At 43.8% G+C, this 20,327-nt stretch overlaps 1 protein-coding gene across 2 annotated transcripts; it reads right to left on the bottom strand.

The window, feature by feature from the left end:
- Positions 1 to 3,145: 3,145 nt before the first annotated feature.
- On the bottom strand, positions 3,146 to 15,698 carry thbs1b (thrombospondin 1b). Of its 2 annotated transcripts, XM_076756290.1 has the most exons (23): positions 15,469 to 15,698; positions 15,210 to 15,294; positions 14,444 to 15,003; positions 14,150 to 14,225; positions 13,681 to 13,764; positions 13,413 to 13,522; positions 12,803 to 12,928; positions 11,743 to 11,839; positions 10,668 to 10,841; positions 10,294 to 10,470; positions 10,024 to 10,197; positions 9,604 to 9,731; positions 9,326 to 9,478; positions 8,859 to 9,077; positions 8,604 to 8,711; positions 8,019 to 8,178; positions 7,758 to 7,876; positions 6,428 to 6,662; positions 6,051 to 6,278; positions 5,672 to 5,943; positions 5,475 to 5,572; positions 5,229 to 5,368; positions 3,146 to 5,125 (listed from the first exon to the last, which is right to left on the bottom strand). In XM_076756290.1, the coding sequence occupies exons 2-23, from the start codon at positions 15,271 to 15,273 to the stop codon at positions 5,118 to 5,120; spliced, it is 3,510 nt and encodes a 1,169-aa protein (XP_076612405.1). In that variant the 5' UTR covers positions 15,274 to 15,294; positions 15,469 to 15,698; the 3' UTR covers positions 3,146 to 5,117. The 2 variants fall into 2 exon arrangements, with proteins under 2 accessions (XP_076612405.1, XP_076612404.1); XM_076756289.1 differs by lacking the exon at positions 3,146 to 5,125 and having other exon boundaries at positions 5,215 to 5,368; positions 15,469 to 15,597.
- Between the last annotated feature and the right edge of the window lie 4,629 nt (positions 15,699 to 20,327).

Raw genomic sequence — 20,327 nt, 5'->3', positions numbered from 1 at the left:
CACAGATGACTCAAGATGTTACATAACCGCTGGGTGATTAAAGTGATGATTTTAACAGTTCTGGAGCCTGCAGCTGTTTTTTTTTCCTCATAAATAGTAAAGTGCAGGTGTTATTGGGGTTTAATTTTGATCCCACTCAACGCACCTAACTAATACTATAATGGAAGGAAAATGCCTTGACTAAACCGCATTCCAGACTTCGTCTTTATTGTTCCAGAAGATGTTATTTTATTCTTATTTGAGTCTCGAACACTGTATGTACAGGTGCTGTCCAACAGCTCCTGTGCTCACAAATGTGCATGGTGGGTAAATTGCGCGGTATTCAGTGGGGGGTCCTCCTTCCTAACATAACACTTCAACACCTCAATACACAGCAGCATGAAGCACAAAGGTGTTGAATGACAGACTAGAGCAGGAGGGAGGCCAGATCAAATGTAGCGTTTCAGGTTTGAAGTTTGAGGCCAATTGTGGTAGCGGGTTCTACAATTGGAGCGCAGTCTCTCCACTTCCCTGGGTGGATTACAGGAGCTAAATAAAGCCGTTGTAACTCCAGGGTGGATGGTCTTTGTTCCGTTCATCAGCACTTTACATTAGTCACTACACTTCAAGGCTAATGTATTATCCTTTTACTGCAAAAGATGCCTTTTGTAGACCCATTAAAGGTGCTGGAGGTAATTGGGTGGGTCTTTTTCAGCTTTGGTCTGTCATTATTTGAGGAGTGTGTGTGGCAAGTAATCATGGTTTTGAGTTGTGACCGGAAGACTGGCAGCTGAAGTCCTGGTCTTGCTGGGAAAATCTAAGAGTGGGCAACATGACACACTATGGTTTCCAGAAATACTCACCATCAAGATGGTTCACAGCAACTGCTGTGTGTAAAATGCGTCGTTTCAGCCGTGACAGCATCTCAATTAATGTGCCTGCTTAAATGTGGGTTTAAAAGTAATATATCTGAGTTAAAGCTTTCCAGAAATCACCTTGTGACTTTGTTTTATGTGGAAAAGCAAAGAGGATACTTCATGAAAGAGATAGCTTCCTGTCACTATTTTAAATAGTCACCAATTAAATTTCCAAAATATAAAGAAGATGAAACATAATTTAGATGAAATCAGGCATGAACAAAAGTCAAAAGTCATTTAAGAAAATTATCCATGTACTAACTCAGTTTTCTTTAAAACCAGTGGGGATTCTCAATGTGGCAACACTCACATCCTGACATGCAGCCTAAAGGCCCTGAGAGTAAACATGTGGGTGTTTGTAGACAGCTGGCAGAGATGTGTGAGAACTGCAGCTGGTATTAAGATGTCTAGCCTTCAGCGTTGCCACATTGTCATAATCCATAATAACTCATGCCCGGCTGTCATCATTAATAAGAATGAGTTTATAATTGACTTCCTGGATTAAAAAAGGCTAAAATTTCAGAGTGCAGCCCATAAATGTCTATTCGCCTCTCTTCATTTGATTTCTGCAGAATAGCAGTGAGTCATCCTATACTCAGTCCATAAAAAGCTCTTCCTGAACACGTCTAACCACACTGTCTGCTAGGTCTTCTGGCACACTGAAAATTGTGTTTTTCTTTTCTTTTTTAGAATAAACTGAAGAAGAGCTTGGTTTTGTGCATGAGCAGAGATGTAGCCACCAGGGCTAAACAGACGAAGGAAGTTAGAGAAACTCAAACATGAACTGAAAGTCTATGTTGGAATGCACTGAGCAGGACGCACAGTTTGACCAGTGATTAGCAGCCTTCGTAGGTTTATTTGGTTCCTAGTGTCTGAGGTCTGACCTGGGAAATGAGTGGGGCTTTCTCCTGTTTATATTCAGTTTATTTGGGTTGGGTGGAGTCCCGTTGTTTTGCCATGGGTCTCAGCAAAGTGTCAACTGTTAAATACAGGGAAAAAATGACATGTATTGCTACTCTTTTGGACCCTGCTGCTGGTTAATTGGTGGCACATCAGGCTATTGTCAGTTTTGGAGTTCTCTCTCTGTTTTGCATCTGTTCCGTTTGACCGCATTTTTGATTGGGTCCTTGAGTTTGTTTGGATCAGCTTTCTTTTTCATTTTTTTAATTTATTTTTCTTTAAGGAAAATTAATTTACTGCATGCACGCTGGGTTATGGTAGGTTTTCCACAGGTCTGTTTCGAATTGTTTTTCTAAACCACGGCTGCCCAAAGTGGGGCCTGCGGACTCTAAAATGCTCTTTAAATATCTGGGATCCCTAATTATTAATTATTTTCATGATCCGAACAAGGTTGGCAGATTTCAGGGAGACAGTCAAGTATGGGAACTTGGGATGTTAGTGTCATCTCAACAGTACAGTACAGCAGGTGTTTGGTGTTTCTTTGGCCCATGGCCCAGTTTCAGTTTTGCTCTCCAAGGGTAAAGGTTTGGGCACCCCTGTTCTAAACATTTGGGCCCATGAAGACCCATGAAGTGATCTGTAGGACATCCAGTGCAGGAATATCACAACAGTGACTACTCAGGGCCGTCCTAAGACCTGTGCAAGATTCAGCACTATCATTTGATATTCAAATTAGTTTGATACTTGTGCTGTTGACATGCTATAGTGATATATGAGGTCACAGTTTGTGGTCTTGCTTTGTTGTGTTCCTGTTATTTTGTCCACCAGTGGATTTTTCCAGCTACTGCGTCCTGAAGCCAGTCAGCCAATGTCAAGGTTTGTGTTGGCCTAGTATTTGGTCTCTGTGTTGTTTAACCTTTTCTAGAGGTCAGTGCAGATCAGAGAGGTCAGGCAGATCAAGCTGAGGAGCAGACGTCTGTGTCACATTCCTCATGTGGCCTTCATCACAGAGGCAATGTGAGCCTCTCTGTAGAGAGAAACGCCTGAAAGTACAACTCTGTTTGTGCCTTCAGAGAACCGGGCAATCATTTTGACTTTGAGTATAGTCAAGTGTTGAGCATTGGGGCTACAGTAGACCTAATCAAAGCCGGTTGTCTTCGTGATGTGTTTTGGTTGGAAGAGGCCTACAGTATGTCTGGTCTGAGTCATTCACCAGTTTGTGTTTAATGTAAAACATATCGTATTTCCACGCCATCTAAACACACGCTAGACTTGATCAACAGTGGACTTAAACCTGGAAGAAATATGGTAAAATAACTCCAGTCTGATAAACAAAAGCACAGACATACTTCAGAATTTTAACAACTATTTATTGTCTTGAAGTATGTAACAAAATAATTGCTATGAATAAAAACAGCATTTCGCTTTGTACAACTAAGAAAATGTTTACAGACAAGCAAAACTAATTGTACAAAAATAATGGTAACAATGATACACAATAACAAAGAAGGTAAAAACGATAAAGAACAGAACATCCTCATGTCAGTGTGCAAACCGTTTATACAGATGGATATTTGCCCTTTGGTAAGGCAACACATCCTGATAAATTATTTAAATAGCATTTATCTACACACACGCTCACACACTCAAATCAACCTCTCACAAACAGCTAAGACAGAACAATAATTTATCTGCTAAAAACAGCATTGGACATACATGATAAAGCAAAATTATTTATAAAAAAGAAATCTCCCATTTTACTGTCCTCTTCACCGGGGTAGATCACAGGATTGGGAGCTTGTGGTGTTTTTAGATATGAAAAGTCATACTATTTACAGCTCATGCTACAGTACAACTAAGATGTCCATCATTTGAAAGGAATATGAAAAAGTACTTAGGTTGTGTTTTTGTTTGATCAAATTATACAACAGCAATGAGGTAATATTTGTACATCAAAGATTTCCTTTGTTTTTCATCTCTCTCTGAAGAAAAGGCACACAAGTCACATACACTTCATGCTAAATAGCCCTATCTGAAGAATACCTAATTCATTTTGTACAATGGGAGATGATAGGCACTGATAAGAGCAAGCATCCTGCATCTGACACCTGACTGCACCTGATTTTGGGTCATTTTTCATTGTGATAATGGATGGATTTTATTTACCTTTTCAAAGCATTCAAATTTCCGTTGCTGCCTACATTGTAGGCAAGAGTCAATAAATTACATGTATTTACATGATTTCAAATTGAAATCCTCAAAAGCTGAGGGAGATAAATCTCTTCATTGACCAAGGTTTTGATGTAAGATGAGTAATATTGTGGAGGCAATGCTGGCTTTGATATCACTGGCTCTAGCAATTTTCTGTAAAACATAATCCTCTGATTTCTTTCTTACTGGTTTGATGTGGGAAGGCCGTCACTTCCATCTTACCCTGAGAGTTGTTTAGTTAATCAGACAACATCAACAAACCCCATGATACTAGTAAGTTCAACAGATTGCTAACCTAAATTTAATGTTGTATTTCCATTCTTCTCCATAGGTCTTCTCTACAGAGATTCGTAGGTAGATGCTTAAAAGCACTTTCTTGTTCCATTCATGGCCAGTCCTCCACATACAGTACATGCATGAATACACTGCATCATGTTCCCCTTATTTCTAACTTGCTTCACTCCCAGCCATTTTCTTAAGTTGCAAGTCCTCAAAAACAAAGATTCCTACAAAATGTTACTGCTGTCTTCATCCTTTGAGCCCTCATAAGTTGTATCATTCAGAATCTACATCCTGGAAGATCTAGTAAAGCAACCGGAATATTTCATTAGTTTTTCTTTGGGATGTCCATCCAGAAGGTAAGGTAGAAAGGCACACAGGCTGAAAAAGTGAGATAGAAAGAGAGAGAGAGATGTAAAGGTTTGGAAGTGCATAGTTGTCTATGGGGAGCCGTTCCCGCACAGAGATGAATGAGGTCTTTCAGAGAGCGAGAAAGCAGGCAGAGCTGGGATAGAAAGGTGTTTGTGTCCTACTGGCAAAGATAGAGGGTTTGTTTTCTTTTTTTCCAGCCCTCCCTGCTCTCGAGGATGCTAAGGGTGGAGGAGAAGGGGCTCTCTGATCCTCAGCTGGCAGTCAACAGGTTGGTGCTCTGCCCAAACCAGCTTCAAGCTACCCTGAGGCCGACCACATGCCCTCCACCCTGTCCAAGTGTGCGTGCCGCAGAAGAAAGAGTTGCGGAGATAAATCGGTCCCTGGACTTTGTATCAGAATACATAAGTTCATACTTTATACAAAAAAGGTGCATTCCTCAGAGCTTCCTGCGCCGTGCATTTAGGCATCTGTTAAAAGAAAGAGACACAATGAAAGGAGATGATAACGCCTCCTCAGGGACATTGATTTAAAGAGCATCAACATCAAAAGCTTTTCTTCATAAATCCTTACCTCTGCATTCATACTTGAGGTCTGAAAAGTATACCATCTCTTGTGAGAAGACAAAAAGACCTAGCCTTCCACCCGCGTATGTCTTGTCATAGATGCTACCAGAATCTGCCATGATCTTCTTGCCCTCGTACATAACAACTCTGTGGAAATAAAGGACAAATCAGTTGGTGAGATCCAAAACTTGGGATTATCAGACCCATGTAAAGAGTACATCTTCAGATGGACCACTTCATATCTTCTGCCCACCTGATAAGTCCTGTTCTTGGTCTGTGGATCAGATGCCATCTGTAGGCAGTGAAGTCTTTCCATCCAACATTCTTAGGGTCATGCCACAGAGTGCGGACCTAAATCATGGGGAAATAGAGAGCCAGAAGTTTACCTTTTTACACATCTCTGTTTTACAGTCACCCATTTGGTGATAGAACCTCCAACAAATTTCTTACCTGTCCTGGGGTATTCCCTGTGTGCCAGAGGGCATTCCTGAGGTGCTCTCCTGGGCCTGTGGTGGAGTTAACCACTTTAATGGACAGGCCAGAGTAGCCCTGGGCCTTGGTAGGTTTATTTGACCAGTATGTCTGAGTAATCTGTTTCCACATCACGACATAGAACCTGGAACTGGACTGGTAACCAAACACAAAGCCAGCGTAATCATCATCCCTCTCTGTGTTGATGAAGAAAGTCCCACTGAAGTCCACTGAGTTGAACTCATGGTAACCTGAAGAAATAATTCAAGGTAATGGTCAGACTTAGTGCACACAGAGACTGAATACATGCTCTTTGAGTGAAATTGGGTACAGACAATCCCACTTTCTTTTTACTTACCAACAGCAATACCAGGGTCGCAGTTGACAGTCTGAACCAGCTCTTTGCCCTGATGGCGGACAACCCAGTTAGGATCAATCTGCGAGGTGCCTTTGGGGTCCAGAGGAACCATCTGGAACTTGCGGAAGTCTGTCTCACTAATGTCAAAGTTCTCTGGACACACGTCGTAGATGTCAGGCACATTGTCCTGGTCAAAGTCATCTTTGCAAGCATCTCCGCGACCATCACCTAAAAAATATGCATATTCATTAATGATTAATTGAAACACAAGGTGTTTTGAAGATCTGTAGACATGCTGTGAGCTTTCAGTTAATTGCTGGTTTAGAACTATTTAGCATAATCCCCTTTAGGGGTGAAACATGGCTGATCTTGCTCACCGTCAGAGTCCAGCTGGTCAGGGTTGAAGGCCAGTCTGCAGTTGTCCTTGTCATCAGGGATTCCATCGTTGTCATCATCATGGTCACAGGCATCTCCCTTGCCATCCTTGTCATGGTCAGCCTGGTTAGCATTGGGAATGTATGGGCAGTTGTCCAGGTTGTTTTGATGTCCATCCTCATCGATGTCCTGGTTGCTGTCACACTTGTCTCCTACACGGTCATCATCTGAATCCACCTGCAATGATACAATGTTTTGGTGTCAGTGATGACTTAAGGGGAGAATGAAGTATTAGCACGCTATAGGTGATTACAGTCCATCATGTTTATTTTCTTTCACTGCAGTGTTTCCTGCTATCATTATTATTTCATGTCTGTTCCCCTGCTTTCATTTCAAGGACTTTCGTAAGGCTGAAATCACTCTGTCTGCAAAGCTGCCAAGCTCAATTTGTCCAAGATCTGTCAGCAGGTTTCAGCTACTGAAAATCAAACATCACTCCACAAGACTGTTGCTCCTCCTACTCCAATTTGCTTGTTGAGTCCCTCCAGCATCTGCAGTGAATGGCAAAGGCATGCTAGCCCTACCTGGCAGGACAAGACACAGCCCGCGGCACCAAGAAAGAATAATGGCAAGGGGGATGAATGGAAGGAGATGGGGTGGGGTCAGGGATTGGATATGAGGATTTGCATAAACGTGTAGAATCAAAAATGCTACCGTCAAAGATCTCAATAAGAGCACGACTTTTGAAGAGGGCAGTTTTTGTAGTCTTTGGTAGCAAGTAACATTGCTATGTCCGTGTCTGGACTTGCCTCTTTTGACTTTTAATTGCAGCATGCAGTTCACTCTTTAAAGACCACATCAGTGTAGATTTAGACTTCCCCCTCCTTTCTCTATCCTTTTCCTGAGTCCTGTTGTTCAACACATTCCTATTTCTCAGTGTAGCATGGCACAGGTGGACTGAGCCAGTCTGTGGTGCACAGACAGGGCATGCTCACAGCCCAGGGCCAGCCCATTCCTCTGTAATATCCAGCCTGGGGCCTCTTCCCTCCCATTAGCTAGCTAACGTCAATGGGCCATTGAAAAGACCCCTCGCCCCCCACCACGCCTTATTGAACTGATGTGCCCTTGAGCTGCATACAGGATTTTCTCCACCTTTACATGGCATGATAAAGCTTAGACAGCCACACAGGGCTAATCACTGACGCTCTGTCTCAATTGAAAGACAGATATATGCTGAGCTATAGAGAAAGGCAGGGAGATGAATGTGGATTATTGCTGGTGGGTGAGGTGGAAATGGGGAAGGGCAGTGTGTACATGTGTGTGTCCCCACACCTGATCAGGATTATGTTCCAGAGGGCAGTTATCACACATGTCTCCCACTCCGTCCAGATCTGTGTCTCTCTGGTCGACGTTGTACACATAGGGGCAGTTGTCCTTCTCATTCAGTATGCCTGGGGAATGAATGGAAACATATGATATAACAGGCCGGTACATCAGTACAAAAGAATTACTCAATAAGCATGACCTCACCACCACAGACATAAAGATGTAGATTTTTCATGGATCATTTTTATTTAAGTTTCCAGTCCTCACCATCTCCATCAATGTCCACAGCGCAGGCATCTCCCTCTCCGTTGTTGTCTGTGTCTGTTTGGTCTGGGTTACTGTTGTAGGGGCAGTTGTCACAGCGGTCACCAACATCATCGCGGTCATAGTCATACTGCCTGGGGTTGTACACGAATGGACAGTTGTCCTGTTTCACAAAGAGCAAAACAAAGATGGGGGGAAAGAGTTGAGGATAGGTTTTCAGGTGCAGTGCTTGTCATTTGCCATCTGAGCTTGAGCAGATCTATTTACGGGGAGGGAGTGACACAGGATGAAAAGGCGCTTTATTTTTAGGTCCTGTCCGAAACCTAACGTTGGGATTAGCAAACACACAGCGCTGCCCCTTCAGAGCTGTACTTCAGTGTTGGAATTTGAGGTTTTGGCTCAGGCTGGGGAAAAACATTTGCTTTCCTGCTGAGCCTCCCCTCCCCTCCCCTCTCCCCTCTCCCCTTTCCACCTGCCTTCTTATTAGACAGCATGAATGATGAATGCACAGACACAATCACAGACACAGAACACACACACACACTCCATTGTCCTCTGTTAGGGCTGCATCTGGTGAGTTTCCCTTACCCTATCATCAGGAATGCCATCATTGTCATCATCATTGTCACAAGCATCTCCAATGCCATCCTTATCGTAATCTTCCTGCCCAGAGTTGGGGAGGTTGGGACAGTTGTCCTGTAAGAACAGACAAAGACAGTCAGAGATGATAACAATTTTATAAAACTTAAACACTGCAAAAACATTAATTTCCCATGTGACTATGTTTGATGTAAGTTCCCTCTTTTAATCACATCAGAGCCTTGCTGCTTCACCAAAACGTACCTTTTTGCAGTGGTAGGTGGCATTCTCCACACAAACCAAGTCAGCGTTTGGCCATCCATCTAGATCTGTGTCCTCTCCACAGATATGGCCATTGCCAGCATAGCCTGGCTTGCACTCGCAGCGGTACATGGGATCAGCAAAGTGTCCAAGGTAGTTACAACGGGCATTTTTGTTGCAGTCGTGGCTTCCATCGAGGCAGGGATTACGGGGCGTGCACACCTGGAGAGTGAAGGATGTATAAATGATCAGTGAAGACAGATGATCAGTTAGAAAAGTCAGACATTCATCACAATATATGTACATGGTCTTGCCCTGGACACATGTGTACTTCTACTTTACATCACCTCACACTGTTAGCGGTTTTTATTTATCATAGCTTTCATCGACTCATTTCACTTTTTGTCAGAGCATTTGTTTTTTGCTGTTCTCTAATCGGGTGCTTGACACAAAGACAAGATTGTACTTGCCTGTTTCTTAGCAGCGGCCTGCTCCACACCTCTGCCAAATGGCTGGGGTCCTGAGTAGCGAGGAGGGCAGGGCAGACAGTTGTAGCCAGGATCTGTGTTCTCACAGCGGTGCACACCATTAAACTCAAAGCAAGCATCTGGCACCTCCTTGCACTGTTTTTAGGATGAAAAGAACAACCACTGAGATTGTTAAGCTGAAGACTTGGTAGATGTTTCAAAAGGCTTCAAATCATGTTTGTACTGACAAAATCATTGTACATGGTCAAAGGGATTTTTACCTCATCAACATCTTTACATTTGATTCCATTGCCAGTGTAGCCAGCTGGGCACTTTCCACACTTCCAGGAACCATCAGGGAAACTGGTGCACTTAGCTCCAGCAAAGCAGGGGTTAGACAGGCATCCGTCTGAAAACAACAATGTTGGCTCATTATCAGAACATCAACTGCAAGATCAAAGGTATCATTCACATGTAACCTTCTTTTAATCATGTACATCCCATTCCAGTAATGATCTCATTGTAACGGGAGAGCTCGATGTATAAAAACATAACTAAATCATTAAAACTTACAATAAAAAAAGATGCCAAAAACACAACAGTAATATAGTAAATGGAAGAACAGTACAATGTCATGTTCAGCATATGCAGATGCATGGAACTCAATTGCAGAAGCACTGTAAGTGATTAAAATTCCTCACCAATTGGGCAGGCTTTCTTGTTGCATATCTGGGTGTCTTTGGCATCACCAACACACTCTTTGCCACCGTGTTTTGGTGCAGGGTCATTGCACATGCGTTTACGAGTCTGAACACCACCTCCACAGGTGAGAGTGCAGGTGTCCCATGGTGACCAGGGTCCCCAGTTGCCATTGACTAAGGGAGGGAGAGGTAAACGAGATGAATTTCTATCTTTGCTATGTACAGAACACAAATGCAACCAGGCAGCGAATATCAGATGGTAGGACTTACTCGGGCATGGAGACTTCTGACACTTCTCAGTTTGCCGGCCCTCTCCCTCACAGTCCTTGCCTCCAAGCTGAGGGGTGGGGGAGTTGCACAGGCGGATACGGGTGATGACACCAGCACCACAGGTGACGGAGCAGGATGACCAGGGTGACCAATGGCTCCAGCTGCCGTCCTGCTTGACTGGAGGCCACAAAGAAAGGTCAGAGGTCAGTTATCACGCAGCAAAGCGTTAGACTATTGTGGCACTCCATCATACATTACGGCACACAGATGATGACAGGCTAGGATAACTGCATATAATCAAGCCGGCTGCTCGGCAATGTCCACTTAATCGTTTGTGTTTGGCTGATGGGTGAGAGTATATTGTGTTAACTCACAGCGCTTGTCACACTCCTGGAGGTAGCAGTCCCGAGTCTGCACAGAGGTGCCCTCACAGTTGTTATTGATACGGTCGCAAGAGCGTCCACGCTGCTGGATGCCCCGCCCACATGACACAGAACAATGGGTCCATTCAGACCATGGCGACCAGCCGTCCTCTGCATAGTCGCTCGCTGAGCAGGAGGGAGACGGAGAGAATATGAGAGAGAGGGGAAGAGGGAGACAATAAAAGAGCTATTCCAGTGAGGCAGCACCCCCTCACAAACACCCCCTAGCCTAAATGAGGAGGGAAAGCTCTTAAAGCTCAGGGCTAATAGTGTGGATTTAGCTGGGACCTAGACAGAGAGAAGGCCGTCTGTTGAGAGGGAGGGCAGAGACTAACACACTGAGAGAAGCTGTAGAAATAGAAAGGGCCACTGTCCTCGGGATGCATAGGGATGCCCCACTGGCTTATGTTTTCCTGAAGAGGAAACAGATTTTGCAAACATGGCCCTGGGTGTGTAATGACTTCAACAAGTGGCTGGGGTCTGAATGAATGTGGCTCCCACTGTTTATTTAGGTTTTAGGGAAGCGTTGCAGCCAAGTCTGCATAGGTATGAAGAACATGTCACTTCTCCTCATGTCGATGATGGCTTCACTAAACAGCCGACCAATTTTACACTCCGCTTTAACCAATTTGGCAAATTGCAGCCATTTCTACTTGAAGATTCAAAGATGTTTTGGAGCACAAAGCACCAATGTTCCAAACATATAGTCACCCTTTCATTTCCTCGGATATTATTGCAGTTAAGTCATCGCTAAAATTAACGTGCTTTCTCTTGAATAGAAACTTTTACATCTAGGCAAATACTTGTGGCTTTTTGTTTTATGTGGCAAATAACATAGAAATGGCTCTTTCAGTGAATTTAGCGGTGTTTGAATGCTGTGTCTGTTCATTGAAACATATACATTCTACCTTACACAGGACATTTATACAGTAGCCTATGGTGCAGGTTTACATTAACTGTAATTACTGTTTACTTTCCTATATGTGATGCTAACAATGAGGTGGACTTAAGAAACATAAATGCTCACGTGTTCCACAGCGTGGGCAGCACTCCCCATCAGGCACAGTGGCATTAGCACAGGGGATCAGTGGGCAGGAGATCTTTCGGCACACAGTAGCAGAGTCCTGCAAAAGCACAGAGATCAAATGTATGCTTAAACATATGCTTAAATATGTGACTATCACCCAAATGTTGCTGCTGTTTTATTCCAAATTATGTCCAGGTGCTGGGTTAAGTCTCCATTTCCAAATGGAATTGAGACACTGCAGAACAGTGTCTCTAACAAATTTAAATGAGTGCGTGTTTCAGGGTAATTATATATCTAAGTAAATATCCATGCAACCAACTCATTAAATTCTCTGCTCAGCATCTGGGTTTGCACAGATTTACCTCACCAGGAAAGCTAAAAAGCAGAATTCTGGCTGAGAACGCAGACCCCCGCAGACAACCACCTGCCCACTGGGTCAGGGGAGGTGGGAATGAGGCCAGCGTCCTAATAATGGAAGTCGGTTTCAGTGTGAAGCCGGACTGGGCACTGAGCCCCAAACAAGAAAAGCCAGCCTGCCAGCACAAACTGTGTGGTGCACTGTGAATGACTCAGGGATAACAACTGCCTCTAACTATGCATCTTAATGTTCTCCCTCCTGGATCTGGAAAAGGGGAAATAGGGACAACTAGTGTATCCATAGAAGAGGAAATCAGGAAATAAAGCCTATCTGTGAAATGCAGGAATCTTCCCTGCCAAGTATTTTGCACCTAAACCCATTTCTTCTTTCCACTTGTCAGAGCAAAGGTCTTGTTCTTAATTACGGGCAATGCATCACTTAAAGTCTGGTCAAGTCCCTGTAGGCCACACTCAAGTTGAACTTCTGACAGCAGACCTCTCATTACAACAGTAAAGGCTGTTGGCCCTCTGCCAGACCTTCACACTACCAATTACTGAGCAGATTAGTTGGGTGGTGTTAAGTGTGTGTGTGTTTGTGCCTCAGTGTCAGTTGTCTTTACATATGAGTGTGTGCATGCACCAACAAGTCCCATCATGGTGCATCTCCTCACACGTGCGTTTAAGACACAAGCTGAGGTCTCACCTGACAAGTGCACTCGGTGCAGTCATCGACGGTCCACTCGTCTCTGTTCTTGTGCACAATGCCGTTGTGGATGCAGACGCCACTGTGAATGCCAATGCGGTTCTTAATCAGCTTGTTCTCATCCGTCTGAGAGGGAGGTGTAGGAGAAGCAGACAAAACACAGATATTGTTTGTTGATTATTTGGATCCCAATTAGTTGGTACCTTGCCAAAACCCACATTTCTTGTGGTCTATATTAGAATTTACAATGGAGATGTTTAAACTAACACTACATTCAGTAAAAAAAATTGTAAATGATAGAAGTTTTTTGTTGTTTATATTGAGAAAACAGTGAAATCTGCTGAGGTCTAATAGACTCAATGTATTCTTCACCCCATCTGATTAACAATAAACATGCTTTTACAGTGCAAAGTTGACTAATATGTTAGAGTTGCCACTTCCTCTCTTCGTGTCTAATGTTATTTTACTGGACAACTGTACACAGGTGGGGACGGTAATCCAGCGACCAGACAACACACAAACACACACACACACAAAGGCAGACAGGCAGGCAGACAGGAAGACACTCCTGCACTCCACCACCAGACGGTCTGTTTGGTTTCCTCCTTACCAGCTGACGGAGTTCATTGGACAGCTCCTTGACCACTACACCAAGGCCCTTCAGCTCCTTAAACATGCTGACCAGGTCCTCACAGGAGAAGCCACAGACCATCTGCAGGTCTTCACCAGGATAAAAGCATAGGGAGAAAGGTCATTAACTGGTCATTTAGGTAAAAAAACAACATCGTTCTCATTCTTAGGCTGTCTGGAAAGTCTCTAGGCTGGAGTCTACAATAGGGAGTCCACAACATGCCAGAGTCACATGCAGTAGTATTTACCTTTAGTCTTATGTCCAGTGTACTCTGTTCTGATGGCTGAGGAGCCGTTGAGGTTCTCCAGGATCATGGTGTCAGTCATCATGGCTGAAAGGAGGACAGTACCATTAATCAAAAAACATATCTGCACACTCAGCATTATGGTTGCTTTGTTAATGAGGAGGAAGATTGGTCTGAAAATGTTGCGCATCCCACACTGCTATAAATTACTATGAAAAGCAATAAGATGATACTGCACAGCCCAGAGAACATAGTTTGAGACCACAGTACCCTGAGATATTTGTAAACTGGCATTCCTGTGTGACAAGTGGTAAACAGCTCCACAGGGAGGGTTTTATGTAGAAATCAGCAAGCATATTAAGTATATATTAAGTACATACACATTTCTTTGATAAGGATTTGCTAGGACTTGGCATTAACTGCATGAGGCAGATGAGTGATGAGTAAACACACAAGATGCCCAATTACTCACAGCTTTGGCATCCTTTGTTGCGGAGGATGGCATCCAGTGTTGTTCCAAACACAAACCGCACGTTTTGTAGGACTCCCTGCAAGTATCAAAGTTCAGTTTAGGGTATAAGTCGGTGCATGACTGCTTCACACTAAAAGCATTAAGATAATCATTCAGCCCTGCAACGTGTGCGATTTTACGCACGTATTTGCATTTTAAACAAAACTCTCATTAACATTAAAAACAGACGGGACTGAACTGCCTCGGTGAGACACTTAAAACTGAATCTCCCGCATTAATGACCCGTGTTCTTACCATGAACCTGTCCTTCGCGGCTCCTTTGCCAATCCTGAGCTGCGCGCTGGCTGGGGTCTCCGGCGTCAGGATGCTCTGGATGGGCGCATCCAGCTCGGCGGTGTTCACCTCCTCGCATCCCGCGTACAGCTGCGCCCGGTCCTCCTGCACGAACAGCGTGATATTCTTCCAGTGGCCCGTCGCCAGATCCACATCTTCAATGGAAACGAGCTGCTGCTTGTTCTCGGTGGAGAAAACGATGTCCAAGGTGTTCGCCTTGCCGTTGGAGACGATCTCGAACACGGGTCCGGAGCCGTCCTGCTTCTCCACGGTCAGGAGGCTTCCCCTGGTCCGCTTGAACTGCTTGAAGTTGAGCAGGAGGAGGAATCCCCTCTCGGCGTGGATTGAATCGATCAGGTCCCTAAAGGCGCTCTCGGGGACCGGGGGGATCAGGTCCGGGTTGAGGATCTTGTAGGCGGGGCTGTACGGGTCGTCTCCTTTCACCAGGGTGACCCCATGGTTCTTCTTAGGGACTTGGACGAGCTCAAACAAGTCATACACGCTATTGTCGTCTCGACTCTCTGCGGGTGAATAATAATAAGCAGTCAGTCTTTGTCTGGCAGTGCACTGGATTTCTGTTGTTTTCACTTTCAACACACTGCGAACTTTTTAAAACCACAGCAGACTCTCATAATAAATAATAATGTGTTTCCTGTCTGAAAAGAGATCCAATATTCTGAAAAGTTATGCAAGTTCATCTTGAGCCACTCAGTTCAGCCAAACTCACCTGCGACTCTCGCACTCTCGCAGGTCCAAAGCATCAATAGCAAAAATATCCCTGTGAGCTTCATGGTGAAACACCAACCTGCAGCCTGTGACAAATCATGACAAAAGGCAACAGTCGAACCATTTCTAACATTAAGATCAACGAAGTCAGTGTGCAACAGGTTGAAGACTATAAAAACATCAAAGGCGGTCGCAAATCAATAATTTACGTCAATGCAGCTGCAGAAACGCTCACATTCCTGAGAATATCTGTCACTCACCTGCTTCACGACAACAGCAGACCAAATAACACAATAAAATCCCGCAAAAATATGTAGAAATCCAGAAATAATCCTCAAAGGACGAATTTATGGCGAATTATTTATAAGAAAAACGTTCCACCGCGAAATGATATAAATCTTGCGTGTTTTTTTGTTTTTTTTGTTTTTGCTTTTTTTTTCTTGATTGAAAACTTGTCCCTGCTGGTATCGGCCGCTAAAAATCTCCTTTTTAAGCCGAGGGGGACAAAGTGCTATTTAAATAGTTTGATGCCATTCCTAAGAAGTGCCCTCGTCCAATCACGGTGAGAGGAGAAAAAGGGACGAGCTTATCGTCTTAGAGAGAGAGAGAGAGAGAGAGAGAGAGAGAGAGAGAGAGAGAGACACACGCTGTCCGCTGCGGGACTCTGGACAGACTTCAGCGCGTTGCACTCAGACCTTTAATGGACCAGTGTTTCCTCTCACAGCGTCCATCCATCAGCCCTCACAAGCATTTCCACCTCAGAGATTCCTGCAAGCACACTGCAAACTACTGTAATATTCCTATGATATTCAGTGCATGTGCAGATGTGCATCCTAAATGCACATCTGAAACTTATTTTAAATCTTCACTTTTTTCAGTACTCATATATTGTTCTAGCTTATTTCATCTGATGCTGCTTTATGTGTGAAATGTTACCCTGAGCGACTCAAATCAGCTAGATGTGTAGTTTACAGGTTTGTTATGTGTCAGTAAATATATGACAGAATAACTACTCCTCAGTAGGATATTTTGTTAAAACAAACAAACAAACAAACAGCATTTTTTCAAGACAAGTGGGTCTTATATCAGGTTTGAAGAGCAGTGACTCTCAGTGAGTTTCAGTTTTGTCCTCAGCTTGTTGCAGTTCCAGCTCCGACCGCTAGGAGCCGATCTGAGTTCACTGGAGAGGTGCCTGAGGCAGTTGATGGCAGTGCTGCAGCACACCTGAACTGACATTCAGAGTTTCACTGTTGTTGTTGAGTTTTTGTACAAAAGAATAATAGTGACTAATCAGAGTGGTGATAATGTTTTGCCGCAGCCTATTTCAAGTCTTTGCAAGCCGTGAATGAGTGCAAGCATACTGATTATGTGTCATTGAGCAAGGCACTCAGTTTCTGCAAAAGAAGAAGAATAGATATGGATGGAAGAAAAGAAAACATAATATTTATCAACAAGACCAGGAAAGAACACATGTAATGGAACTGAAGCGTGTGGCACAGCAGTGAAAGTAAATAGATGAAACAAATCACAAATACATTCAAATATGTAGAATATATATTTAGACAAGGCTCTGCTCAGAAACATCACACCATGTATAAAGAACCATTTTCAAATTAGCATCAGTCAAACATTAGTCAGCGATTAAGCAGCGCAAGAGCAATTAAGTGAGCGCAGTTCGTCTCAGCCCTTCATGTTTGGCAACGCAGGCTTTGTTTGTTATTGTCAGCTTCGCATATTAAATTTCAGGAGCTGTCGGTTTTTTTTTTAATTTAATCCAGCTGGATCGTCAAAACCAAACACTCACTAAGCTGTTTACACTGGATAAGAAAATCACTGTTTATAGTTCATAGGGAGAATTTTCTTCTTATTTACCAGATGGTGACATGAATGTATTCGCTGAAGCACAGATGTAATTCTAATGTATTTCTCTGGAAAATACCAGTCCGTCGAATATAAACCAGCTGACACAATATCAAACCGTTTCTGTCACTTTACTCTTTTGTTCACGTTTCAGTCAGCTTGTAAGTGGCTCTGACAGCCTCTGGTGTGATGGTGTTCTAAGCTAATCCATTTAATTGGTTATTTCAACCGTGTGGCTTTTTTTAAAATCAGTTTCTTAACACACACAGTGTCTTTAGTGCCTGGTGCTCTGTGCAGTTGTGAGGATACAGTGATGTCTCATCCCTTCATTCTTCATCTGCCAGGATGATCATATTTACCATTTAGGAAAGCGACATTAGGACATATAAAACAGTGTAAAAACAGGCAGTGTTTTGAGTACCTGCTGACAGTAGACAGATTCACCATTGACAGATACGTAATCATACCTTTTGCCATTCACTTACTCAGAGAAACTCCAGCTCCTCTGGCTGCGTGTAGTACTGTAATTCATCTACTTGATGCACGAGACACATGACTTTATATGTAGTGCAGCAGCTTTCAGAGCTATGAGTTTAACAGCCGCGCAGTGGTGGAGCTGAAAGCGGGTTTAGACGTCCGGGCATGGAGGCTCCACCCTGAGGGGTCCTGAGGTCAGAGCTGAGCCGACTCCTCCGGTGCCTGCGAGTCTCAGATCAGGACCCCTGATGGAGACTGTGGGTAGCTTGTTTCAGCCTGTGGAGGATTCACTGTCAATGCCTCAGGTGCCAGGACAGCTGACTTGTCCACAGTGTCATATGAAAATATGTGACAATAAAGATTTTGTCAGCTTGGGAAGGCGTTAACTCGAGTGAGCAGGCTGACCGACTCACGTTTGAGTGACGCACAGTTTGGGAGTTTGTTTTAGCTCATTTAAGACTCATGTTTGGTTTTTATTTTCTAAGTTCAGCCTGTGGAGTAGAAAGCACGTTTGCAAAAAAATAAAAATTGCGCTGCTGTTTTTGGCAGGAGAAAATATAAATAAAAGGATCAAGGGAAATTTTGTCTGAATACACACATGCTGCCACACACACTCACTAAAAACTGTTGGTGTAGATGTGAGCATGTACAGTAAACAGACATGTGCACATGCACACCAAGCGTCTCCTTTTTCCTCTCCTATTCTCCCCTGTTTTTGCTACATGGCCAAAAGGAAAAGGAGCGGACAAACAAGGAAAGAAGGGAGGAATGAGAAGAAGAGGAATGGGTAACAAGGGAAGGAGAGGACAAATGAGAGGAGAGTAGAGGAGAAACCAGGCGAGGAGAGGACAGGAAAATTGAGATGAGGACATTTTAAACCAGAAAATGAATGGAGAAGCAAGGAGGTGTAGGGATAAATAAGGAAAGGAAAGGAGTAATGAGGAGAGGACAGGAGAAAAAAGTAAAGGAAATGAGGAGAAGAGGGACAAGGAATGAGGAGGTGAAACATGGGGGAGAAAGATGATTAAGTAAGAAGGAGAGGACAGGAAAAATGATGAGGGGAGAAACAAGAGAATGATCTGAGAAAGAAGTAAAAGAATGGAGAAATAAAGATAGGAAATGACATACAAGGAGAGGAGCAATTTGCAGAGGAGGGGAGAGTACAAACAGAAAAGGAGATGAGGAAAGAGGAAAGGACATAATAAGAAAAGAGGCTAAATGTGGTATAAACTTGCACATACATGTCATTTCACAGCCAATCACTGAGTGGAATAATGTGCTTCACCGTGCCTCGTCTGAACCCAGGTACAGGAGCTCATTGAGTAACGTTTCAGTCTGGCCTCCTCAGCCTCGTGACAGGCCCTAACCAAAGACTGCTCTTGGGCTCTGCGCTGAATCATCCAAGATTTTCTCGTAACATAGCATCAGAGAGCTGATGATTCAGCGGTTGGGTATGAAAGGTGATAGTTTTATTGTGTACGTTGACAGAAAGATGCTCTAATGAACTCCCAACATCACATTTCCAGTCACCCGGTGGGCTTGATGTACACTTGAAGCTGTGTCACACTTCCATGGAAGAATACAATGAATAACTGACTGTGATGCACTCAGTCTGTTCATTTCCTTACGATGATAAATATAGATAATGATAGACTTCGGCTTATAAGCAACATGTTCTCACTCGCAACTCACATGCCTGGTCAGTGGCCTTATGATGGTCTGCATATCATCACACCCTCTATTCAAAATCCTGTGTTTGACCACCTCAGCCTCCTCTATATGTGGACTTTTCTCACTTATACTCCATCATCTGACTTCAATGGCGCATCAAAACGTAACGCTGAAGGGACGCCTCCAGAACCGATGGCAGAGGGAAATCTACAGCGTCATAGTTTGAAGAGTAGTTTGAACAAGCTGCCATATTTGACACCATTTGAGTGAGGACAGCTTACTTATAAGATAAGCAATAAGCTGATGGTGTGGCCATTTGCCGTCTCGGTTGTCCGCAGGAATCCCTCATTTGTGGCAATAACATTCTCATCCATAATTTTACCATGTCACATTAAAACTAGAGCAAGTATGTGGCAGTAGAGTGGTGGCCTCGATTCCTCCCCGAACCTCACACTTGCCAATTGTGTTGTCAATCTGCTGGAAGGGATCACAGTCTGCTAAAATGATTCCCACGCCCTTCTTGCAACTGCTACTAAGAAGATGACGGGGGAATTCTCTCCTGTCAGCAGCTCATATTGACAGTAAATCCAATATGGCATGAACTCTGCGTTTGCGCTTCCCTGCTCCGTCGTCATCAGAGAGCAGAGAATCTGTGTCGGGGCAGAGAGGTCAGTCGGGGCCATCGGGAAAAGATCTTTTGTGTTAGTAGAGGCGCACTTTTTGAGTGTCAGCAAGCCTTATTTATAAAGCAAAAAAGAAATGACAAAATAATTCTACTTTCGTCCTGTTTTCCTTTGTTTTGTGTCCTTGTGTCTTTGGGTTTTTGACTGGTTGATTAAAACAGTGGGAAGACGCACCGTCAGCATGGTGTCTGAGCTTTATTTCATTATTTTCTGACACTTTATAAGCAGTGAATCAGAAAGATGTTCAGCAGATAAGCTGATAATGCAAATATTTGCTTTGTGCGGCCCTCCAGTGCCGTGATCCTCCACACGGAGCCGAGCACAGGTGCTGAAGTGTGTGTTTGCTGTTCAGCTGGGTGAGTCTCTGCCTGAGGTCACCCACTCCCATGGGAGATTACTGGTGTTACTGCTCCCTGCACAACAGCCAG

The sequence above is a fragment of the Chaetodon auriga genome, chromosome 18 (genome assembly GCF_051107435.1).
Source record: "Chaetodon auriga isolate fChaAug3 chromosome 18, fChaAug3.hap1, whole genome shotgun sequence".
In the NCBI taxonomy this organism is placed as follows: Eukaryota; Metazoa; Chordata; class Actinopteri; order Chaetodontiformes; family Chaetodontidae; genus Chaetodon; species Chaetodon auriga.
Note: the sequence above shows the minus strand (reverse complement) of the source record. Positions and strands in the feature narration are given on the sequence as shown.